Source organism: Oncorhynchus gorbuscha, linkage group LG03 (assembly GCF_021184085.1).
Source record: "Oncorhynchus gorbuscha isolate QuinsamMale2020 ecotype Even-year linkage group LG03, OgorEven_v1.0, whole genome shotgun sequence".
Lineage (NCBI taxonomy): Eukaryota > Metazoa > Chordata > Actinopteri > Salmoniformes > Salmonidae > Oncorhynchus > Oncorhynchus gorbuscha.
The window spans coordinates 94269205-94280220 of record NC_060175.1 but is presented as its reverse complement, the minus strand read 5'-3'; the positions used below and the strand labels follow the sequence as shown (position 1 = coordinate 94280220).

The 11016-nt window shown below is 45.1% G+C and overlaps 1 protein-coding gene across 1 annotated transcript in view; it reads left to right on the top strand.

Moving 5' to 3' along the window:
* LOC124032270 (zinc finger protein Eos-like) overlaps positions 1-7052 on the top strand; it is an 11430-nt gene extending 4378 nt beyond the window's left edge. The window contains exons 4-8 of the mRNA XM_046344536.1: positions 250-543; positions 808-975; positions 5201-5359; positions 5584-5706; positions 5831-7052. Of these exons, the coding sequence (XP_046200492.1) occupies positions 250-543; positions 808-975; positions 5201-5359; positions 5584-5706; positions 5831-6771 (1685 nt within the window). The 3' untranslated portion in view covers positions 6772-7052. The remainder of the gene's footprint in view (positions 1-249; positions 544-807; positions 976-5200; positions 5360-5583; positions 5707-5830) is intronic.
* Positions 7053-11016: the final 3964 nt, after the last annotated feature.

Here is an 11016-nt window from a genome sequence, read left to right as displayed (position 1 = left end):
GAACCTATTGAATGTACTGTATAATATATCACATGCAAAACTGACTGAAAGCTATAAAGAACACCAGCAGTTATCTCACTTGAGGAATTATTTCCATATGATACATTTTGGTATTTCAATTTATAAAGATTTACTTAATTGCAATAAAACAAAATACATTTCCCATCCCTTTCCCTATATCGTTCCATATGCTAAGTTATGATGAAGGTTTTGAACAAAGTTTCTCTCCCCTGTCTCCACTCTACCCAGTGAACTCTATTAAGGTAGAGGAGAACAGTGACAACGAGCCTGTTGGTGCTCTACAGCCAGAGAGGAGAAAAGGAGAGAGGGATGACAGAGAGGGCACAATAGAAGACGGGACTGGAGAGCTGGGAGGAAGGGTGGGTCGAGGGAGTGCAGGAAGTGGTTACGGGGAGCTGGCCAGTCCTCAGCCTGCATCCCCTGGTCCCATCCGACTGCCCAATGGGAAGCTCCAATGTGACGTGTGTGGAATGAACTGTATCGGGCCCAATGTACTGATGGTGCACAAGCGCATCCACACAGGTGAGGCCAAATAAACAGACAACAGAGTAGGTTGAAAAATCCCCCTAGAAGACAACGGGAAAGTTTCTATTCAGTTTCCTGAACTGAAAACTGTATTGACCCCAACCCCGATAGGTCTTTGTGTTCCTCATCAACATGAACCCTTTGACTTTTCTTTACATGGTGTCCATATGGTCCATACATTTTGACTGAATATTGTTCCACCTGCTTTGTTCCAAGGTGATAGTAGGATTTGGAAAAAAAGACTGTCCATGTTGTTGTCAGGTGAGCGTCCGTTCCAGTGTACCCAGTGTGGAGCCTCCTTCACCCAGAAGGGGAACCTGCTGCGCCACATAAAGCTGCACTCTGGAGAGAAACCCTTTAAATGTCCCTTCTGTAACTACGCCTGTCGCCGCCGGGACGCACTCTCTGGACACATCCGCACACACACTGGTAAGACACAGTAGCCTGCTTTCTAATGTCAAGCCAGGAAACTGGTAAGACCATTTGGGCTCTAAGTGGGCTCAGTGGGACCAGATGGGGAATAGAGCTGCTACCAGCCGCAGTCCCACTGTGTTGTGTAATTACAATGTATTGTAATAGCGAGTCATCTGTTCTCACAGTGTCTTCAATTCAATTATTTTTTGGGGTCCAATTGGATTTAGAATAACAAAATCATATATTTCTTGCAATAAAGTCCATTCATATCTCTAGAGTGGGGCTCAGAGGAAATAGACAAATATCTATTGTCTTTACAGGAATGTACTTTACCACACGTGCAAAATATGACATTTAAAAGTATTCAAAACAGGATGTCCTGTTGGTGTTTTTCAATTTAATGAAGACATGCATTCAACAGGTGTTGATAGAGACAGGCAGAGCAAGGTGGGCCTGCTGTTCTGAACAAATAATTTCAGTTTCAAAGAAAAGCAAACTTGCAAACCTCAGATTTCGTCGAAATGACGTCAGTCTCTCGATTGCTCGGTAAAGGTGGAACGTTGCGGTGGCAAGTTGGGTCTTTTAAAACGTCAAAGGTGTGGAACAGAGAACAATTTCTGGAATTCACAGAGAAGGGGGAGTCCATACCCATATGGAAAAGACACACACACACACACACACACACACACACACACACACACACACACACACACACACACACACACACACACACACACACACACACACACACACACACACACACACACACACACACACACACACACACACACACACACACACACACACACACACACACACTAAACAAGATAGTTACATGGGTTATATCTGGTACATGTTAGTAATACATACGGTAGCAAATACACTGAGAAAATTCATAGAAGATTCTTGTAATATATTACTTATGGGTGGGTAAGATTTACACGTAACAAAAATGTTCCATGTATTATATAAATCAAATCAAATCAAATCTGATTGGTCACATACACATGGTTAGCAGATGTTATTGCGAGTGTAGCAAAATGCTTCTGCTTCTAGTTCCAAAAGTGCAGTAATATCTAACAAGTAATCTAACAATTTCCTAACAACTACCTAATACACACAAATCTAAAGTGGTGAATAAGAATATGTACTTATAAATATATGGATGAGCGATGGCCGAGCGGCATAGGCAAGGTGGAATAGATGGTATAAAATACAATATATACATATCATATGAGTAATTTAAGATATGTAAACATTATTAAATTGGCATTATTTAAAGAGGCATTGTTTAAAGTGACTAGCGATCCATTTATTAAACTGGCCAGTGATTGGGTCTCAATGTAGGCAGCAGCCTCTCTGAGTTAGTGATTACTGTTTAGCAGTCTCATGGCCTTGAGATACAAGCTGTTTTTCAGTCTTTCAGTTCCAGCTTTGATGCACCTGTACTGACCTCGCCTTCTGGATGATAGCGGGGTGAACAGGCCGTGGCTCGTCTTTGATGATCTTTTTGGCCTTCCTGTGACATCGGGTGCTGTGGGTGTCCTGGAGGGCAGGTAGTTTGCCCCCGGTGATGCGTTGTGCAGACCGCACCACCCACTGGATAGCCTTGCGGTTGAAGGCGGTGCAGTTGCGGTACCACGCTGTGATACAGCCCGACAGGATGCTCTTAATTGTGCATCTGTAAAGGTTTGTCACGGTTTTGGGTGACAAGCCAAATTTCCCCAGTCTTCTGAAGTTGAAGAGTCGTGCCTTCTTCACCACACTGTCTGTGTGGGTGGACCATTTCAGTTTGCCTGTGATGTGTATGCCGAGGAACTTAAACCTTTCCACTTTCTCCACTGCTGTCCCTTCGATGTGGATAGGGGTGTGCTCCCTCTGCTGTTTCCTGAAGTCCATGATCATCTCCTTTGTTTTGTTGACATTGAGTGAGAGGTTGTTTTCCTGACACCATACTCCGAGGGCCCTCACCTCCTCCCTGTACCCTGTCTCATCGTTGTTGGTAATCAAGCCCACTACTGTTGTGTCATCTGCAAACTTGATTATTGAGTTGGAGACGTGTGTGGCCACACAGTCGTGGGTGAACAGGGAGTGCAGGAGGGGGCTGAGCACACACCCTTGTGGGGCCCGAGTGTTGAGGGTCCATGTTGTTTCCTACCTTCACCATCTGGGTTTTTTTTCACCTTTATTTAACCAGGTAGGCTAGTTGAGAACAAGTTCTCATTTGCAACTGCGACCTGGCCAAGATAAAGCATAGCAGTGTGAACAGACAACACAGAGTTACACATGGCGTAAACAATTAACAAGTCAATAACACAGTAGAAAAAAAGGGGAGTCTATATACAATGTGTGCAAAAGGCATGAGGTAGGTGAATAATTACAATTTTGCAGATTAGCACTGGAGTGATAAATGATCAGATGGTCATGTACAGGTAGAGATATTGGTGTGCAAAAGAGCAGAAAAGTAAATAAATAAAAACAGTATAAAAACAGTATGGGAATGAGGTAGGTGAAAATGGATGGGCTATTTACCAATAGACTATGTACAGCAGCAGCGATCGGTTAGCTGCTCAGATAGCTGATGTTTGAAGTTGGTGAGGGAGATAAAAGTCTCCAACTTCAGCGATTTTTGCAATTCGTTCCAGTCACAGGCAGCAGAGTACTGGAACGAAAGGCGGCCAAATGAGGTGTTGGCTTTAGGGATGATTAGTGAGATACACCTGCTGGAGCGCATGCTACGGATGGGTGTTGCCATCGTGACCAGTGAACTGAGATAAGGCGGAGATTTACCTAGCATGGACTTGTAGATGACCTGGAGCCAGTGGGTCTGGCGACGAATATGTAGCGAGGGCCAGCCGACTAGAGCATACAAGTCGCAGTGGTGGGTGGTATAAGGTGCTTTAGTGACAAAATGGATGGCACTGTGATAGACTGCATCCAGTTTGCTGAGTAGAGTGTTGGAAGCCATTTTGTAGATGACAAAATGACATGATCTGTTAAACCTACCCTTTGGAATGGCTCGCTCAATAATAATTCTCACAATAGAACATTGGTAATAGTCAGTGACAAATTTTAAGTTAAGCAGGGCTGGACTTAGTTAAAACCCTGACTAAGGCATAGCTGTAGATTAATCAAATGTCCAGTAGGAGGTGCTGCCCATCCTTAACCATGGAAACTCATACCTGAAAATGCACACTGAGTATATAAAACATGAAGAACAGCTTTCCATGACATAGACTGACCAGGTTAAAGCTATGATCCCTTATTGGTGGCACTTGTTAAATCCACTTCAATCAGTGTAGATGAAGGGGAGAAGACAGGTTAAAGAAGGATTTTTAAGCTTTGAGACAATTGAGACGTGGATTGTGTATGTGTGCCATTCAAATCAAATCAGATTTATTTATATAGCCCTTCTTATATCAGCTGATATCTTAAAGTGCTGTACAGAAACCCAGCCTAAAAGCCCAAACAGCAAGCAATGCAGGTGTAGAAGCATGGTGGCTAGGAAAAACTCCCTAGCTCTTTGGCCATAGTGGAGTTTGGAGTGTGACTGTTTGAGGTTGTGGACAGGTGTCTTTTATACTGTTAACAAGTTCAAACAGGTGCCATTAATACAGGTAACGAATGGAGGACAGAGGAGCCTCTTAAAGAAGAAGTTACAGGTCTGTGAGAGCCAGAAATCTTGCTTGTTTGTAGGTGACCAAATACTTATTTTCCACCACAATTTGCAAATAAATTCATAAAAAATCCTACAATGTGATTTTCTGGATTTTTTTTTCTAATTTTGTCTGCCATAGTTGAAGTGTACCTATGATGAACATTACAGGCCTCTCTCATCTTTTTAAGTGGGAGAACTTGCACAATTGGTGGCTGACTAAATACTTTTTGCCCCACTGTACATACACACCATGTATTTGTATCTTACCTGATTCATACTAGATTTTTGTGCAAATAATCTACTTCTGCCATACAAGATTCATATTGTATTCTCATGCTTTTCCATATGGTAGGCTAACGTCTAGGTCATGAATAAGTATTAAAGGATGTAATAAAACTTAAATTATGCACAACTACATGTAACTTGTTATTTGCCTTACTTTCAGAAATAACTAACTTTCCTAGGACACAATATCAATAGTCTGGTCATATTTTGTAGATCTCGTTTTACCAAAACAGACCAAAAGAGAAGCATGGGTGACCCATTGACTGACCCATGAATTGCTGTGTTTCTGGGCTGCAGTGCCCTCTCTGACAGTGGGTAAACCTTACAAGTGCAGTTACTGTGGTCGTAGCTACAAGCAACAGATCGCCCTGGAAGAGCACCTTGAACGCTGCCACAACTACCTGAAGTGTCTACAGAACCATCAGCCAGCACTCAGCACTGAACACACTGCACAGGGTAACATACACACAGACTCTTAATATCAAATATACAGGGTAACACACATTGACTGTCATCATCCACACAAACACAAGATTACAGAAATACACTTAGCTCTTTCATGTTGTGTTAGTTCAGTCTGAGCTCACTGGACAAAGTCACTGTGAACCAGAAAACACATCTGTTTTTGCATTCTAATGTCAATGTGTATTTGAACAGAGTCTGTTGTGTTTTGTCCCCAGGTATGGAGCCGATGTCTGAGCCAGAGGCTGTCCTCCAGCCGTCCACTGAGAAACTGTCTTTTATAGACAGACTGGTGAACACCATCACCAAACGCAAGAGGTCCACTCCACAGAAGTTTCTGGGTGAGTTTTCTCCTGTTTATATATGTCCATGTTCCTGAAGGTATTGAAACTCAAAAGTGCTGTAACATGACGATAGTCTTATGATTCTGAGGTTGTCAACACTGATGTGCGCTTTTCTTTACAGGAGAAAAGCACATGAGGCTCAACAAGCCTGATATAACTTCTGAACTATCCCCTGGTCCTGAAAAGGAAAAGGATGGGGACCTGCACTCTGCACCCAACTCTCACCTTGAGGGAGAGGCTGGTGCTGCAGGGTTAGTGGGGATGGGGAGCAGATATCTCCACAGGTATGGAGGTGATGAGGACCCTGGGTCTGAGCCCCCTCAGCTGGCCCTGCCCTACTCTGCCTGCCTGTCTGACCCCAGCCCATTCATCAGCTCTGTTTACAGCCACCCGATTCCTCTGGGTCCCCAGGTCAATGGAGCCGTAGGTGGGCGTGGATGTGGGGTAGCGGCCAGGTTTGTGGAGCTCGCTGGACGGGAAGCAGGCGAGGGACACAAGGACATACCCTCAGGTCAGAGCCCCACGGTCAGCAATGGCTACAGCAATGGCTGCCATGATTTCAAAGACAAGTCCGACACAGAGAGCACAGCAGAGGAGCAGCAGAGCACCGGTGTTACAGCTCCAACCAGCAACTCCAACAACCACCACCTCCTCCCTAACCTACAGTACGTAGCCCCAGCCCTGCCCAGCAGCCGTCGCGGCCGCCTTCCAAACCCCAATCCCAGACACGCCCAAGACCCAGATAAAGAGAGGGAGAGAGGGTACACCGACACCACCATCCCCACCACTGTGAAGGGATCGGGGAGCCCTGGTCCAGGGTCACCATCCATCTCCGGGGAAGCTTCGATACAGGTACAGGTGGTGGACAGGGAGGGACAAGCGGTGCGGTCATTCCGCTGTGAGCACTGTCGCATGTTCTTCCTGGATCATGTGATGTTCACCATCCACATGGGCTGCCACGGATTCCACCAGCCTTTCCAGTGCAACGTCTGTGGCCACTGCAGCTGCAACCGCTACCAGTTCACCTCGCACATCATCCGCGGGGAGCACCAGGTGGGCTGAGGACAGGAACACCAGGTGGGCTGAGGACAGGAGGACTATGTGGACTGAGGACAGGAGCACCAGGTGGGCTGAGGACAGGAGCACCAGGTGGGCTGAGGACAGGAGCACCAGGTGGGCTGAGGACGGGAGCGAAGGGGGAGAGCCGGTCCCAACTGCCCTACCCCTTAGCCCTTCCCCTTCAATGTTTACCCATCTGAAGGATCTGGATAGGTATAATCAGTGTAGTGGTAGAGATTTCACTGTATTGCTTCCACATTACAAGGGTGTGGGAGTGAATTGAGACCGGCTGTGGGTGAAGGGGGTGGGTGGGGCAAGGGAAAGGCAGGGGTGTCTGCTTCTTTGAGGTGACATGGGCTGCTTGTTCTGCACCAGATTACACACAGAGAGACACCCATTGCCTTAACTGTTACATAGAAGTAACCCAGGATGATCTTGTTGTGACTGAGAGAAGGCGTATTGTTTACAACTGTTAATGTAATGACGGAGTACGTGATCATGTGTAAAGGACATTATGAACATGAAATATCCTGCCTTAGGTGATGTGGATCCTTCACTGTGGATGGTTACAGATTGTAACCATGGAGATTAAGAAGAAAGCTAATAGGGGCCTTATAATACTGGTCTAGATCAGACTGTTGACCCATGTCCAGTGATGGATAGGGCTCGACTGAGGTGGTCAGGTAGACGAGGCTGCTACATTTAATGGAGGATTGCACTTCTAGATTATTGGCTTGAATGTGATAATAGCATGACGTGAAAACTACTTTTAACTTTGGAGGGTATTCAATCAATCAGTCAAATGTATTTATAAAGCCCTTTTTACATCAGCCGACGTCACAAAGTGCTGTACAGAAACCCAGCCTAAAACCCCAAACAGCAAGCAATGCAGGTGTAGAAGCACGGTAGCTAGGAAAAACTCCCTAGAAAGGCAGGAACCTAGGAAGAAACCTAGAGAGGAACCAGGTTCTGAGGGGTGGCCAGTCCTCTTCTGGCTGTGCCGAGTGTAGATTATAACAGTGCATTGCCAATATGTTCAAACCCACCAACTGTGCCAAAGCACAGCCACCACACCATTAGAGGTATATCTTCAAACCACCAACTTACTACCCTGAGACAAGGCTGAGTATAGCCCACGAAGATCTCCACCACGGCACGAACATGAGGGGGGCGCCAACCCAGACAGGAAGATCATGTCAGTGACTCAACCCTCCTAGTTACGACATGGAAGAGCACCAGTAAGCCAGTGACTCACCCCTCCTAGGGACGGCATGGAAGAGCACCAGTAAGCCAGTGACTCACCCCTCCTAGGGACGGCATGGAAGAGCACCAGTAAGCCAGTGACTCACCCCTCCTAGGGACGGCATGGAAGAGCACCAGTAAGCCAGTGACTCACCCCTCCTAGGGACGGCATGGAAGAGCACCAGTAAGCCAGTGACTCACTCCTCCTAGGGACGGCATGGAAGAGCACCCGTAAGCCAGTGACTCACTCCTCATAGGGACGGCATGGAAGAGCACCAGTAAGCCAGTGACTCACCCCTCCTAGGGACGGTATGGAAGAGCACCAGTAAGCCAGTGACTCACCCCTCCTAGGCACGGTATGGAAGAGCACCAGTAAGCCAGTGACTCACCCCTCCTAGGGACGGTATGGAAGAGCACCAGTAAGCCAGTGACTCACCCCTCCTAGGGACGGTATGGAAGAGCACCAGTAAGCCAGTGACTCACCCCTCCTAGGGATGGCATGGAAGAGCACCAGTAAGCCAGTGACTCACCCCTCTTAGGGACGGCATGGAAGAGCACCGGTAAGCCAGTGACTCACCCCTCCTAGGGACGGTATGGAAGAGCACCAGTAAGCCAGTGACTCAGGCCTCCTAGGGACAGTATGGAAGAGCACCAGTAAGCCAGTGACTCACCCCTCCTTGGGACGGTATGGAAGAGCACCAGTAAGCCAGTGACTCAGGCCTCCTAGGGACAGTATGGAAGAGCACCAGTAAGCCAGTGACTCACCCCTCCTAGGGACGGTATGGAAAAGCACCAGTAAGCCAGTGACTCAGCCCCCATAATAAAGTCAGAGAATCCCAGTGGAGAGAGTGGAACAGGTCAGGCAGAGACAGCAGGGGCGGTTCGTCACTCCAGTGCCTTTTCGTTCAACTTCAGACCCCTGGGCCAGACTACACTCAATCATAGGACTTACTGAAGAGATGAGTCTTCAATAAAGATTTAAAGGTTGAGACCAAGTCTGTGTCTCTCACATGGGTAGGCAGACCATTCCATAAAAATTGAGCTCTATAGGAGAAAGTCCTGCCTCCAGCTGTTTGCTTAGAAATTCTAGGGACAATTAGGAAGCCTGCATCTTGTAACCGTAGCGTACGTATGTACGGCAGGACCAAATTGGAAAGATAGATAGGAGCAAGCCCATGTAATGTTTGTAGGTTAGCAGTAAAACCTTGAAATCAACCCAGCCTTAACAGGAAGCCAGTGTAGAGAGGCTAGAACTGGAGTAATATGATATATTTTGGGGGGTTCTAGTCAAGATTCTAGCAGCCGTGTTTAGCACTAACTGAAGTTTATTTAGTGCTTTATCTGGGTAGACTGAGAGTAGATCATTGCAGTAGTCTAATCGACAAGTGACAAAAGCATGGATTAGCATTTCCACATAGTATTTGGACAGAAATTGTCAGATTTTTGCAATGTTACAAAAATGGCAAAAAAACTGTCCTTGAAATATTCTTGATATGTTCATCTATTTTTCCTCCTGAGATTGCACTGATAAATTACAATGTAATGCTTTTAAAAAAAAAGACTTTGTATAGGAAGAATGCTCTTCACATAGGTTCTTATTTATGAAAAGGGGTCATCTACAGAACTGGGTACTCTAATTGGTCTGTCCCTCTCCTCTTAAAATTGGTGCTGAATTGACCATTGTTAGGGCCTTGTTTGGTTAATCATATCACATGACCTTTATTTCATCAAACTGTCCCCTTTCTTTTATGTCAGATGGTCCAGCACTGTCCTCAGACAATTGTCATCTATTGAATTGAATTCTAATTTCTGGAAAAGGCTTTAAAGGTTAAAATCCAGGTCATATAACATGATTAACCGAAACACAGGGCCCTAACCATTGTGACTAAGGTTGTCATCGCCATCCTAATTTAGAGGTGACTCAGATGTGAACATCCACAGAACTGTTTAATTTCACACTGAATGGTTCAGGAAACAAGGGCAATGTCTTGATGGGTTGACTCCAGTTGCACAAATGGACAGTGAGAAAAGTACTTAAAATATTTCAGCCTATCAAAGACTATTTTTTATGAAGTTTATCACTTTTGTATAGTTATGTGAATATCTATATGTTGTAGTGTGACACATTTAACATAGCCTTGGTAGATGTGATCAGCTTCAGCTATATCCCAAGTCCAGCCACAGCGTAAGCAACCCATTGGTCCAGAAAAGGTTACCTTCTGTGATTTTAAAGCAACCGAAAACCTCAATGTATTTATTTCCCATCACAGTGTGGGGACTGGTGAACAATGTTTGAGACCAAATTCAGTATTTTATGTGAAATGTTTTCTGTTTGCATCCTCGTGTGAACAAATTAATATCTATTGTACTATGAATGCACTTGATGTACATAGGATAATTCTATGACATATGAGTGAGAAAATGTCATTATCAGATTCTTATGTATCCTTTCCAGTGGCAGGTAGCCTAGCAGTTAAGAGCTTTGGGACAGTATTTAAAAGGTCGAGTAGGGGGGGGGGGATCTGCCAATGTGCACTTCAGCAAGACACTTAACCCCAATTGCGCATGTAAGTCGCTCTGGATAAGAGTTTGCTAAATGATTAAAATGTAAAACGTGTGTGATGACAAATTCATTCTGTATGAACTGTGAAGTATCTTCAAGCAGCAGGTTAGTAACCTCAAGGATAGTTGTTCCTGTCATAGTTAGGCCTTCATGTAATTGCAATGTTGTAGAAATATTTTGTGAGAACAAATGTAACATGACAAAGAAAACTATTTACCTCAAGATAAGAGACACGAAACTGCCTCATTCTTTGAAATAAGTTACTTTTGGTATCAAGTGCTTTTATGGTGTGCAACCTAACACTGTTCCAAGTAACACATGTCCAATAAAATACATGATGTTCTGATTGGACATTGTGTTCTCATTAATGTGACATTCAATATAAAGCAGATATTGATATGGCTCTTCTACCAAGTCGGTATACAAATGTAACACTTCTGACA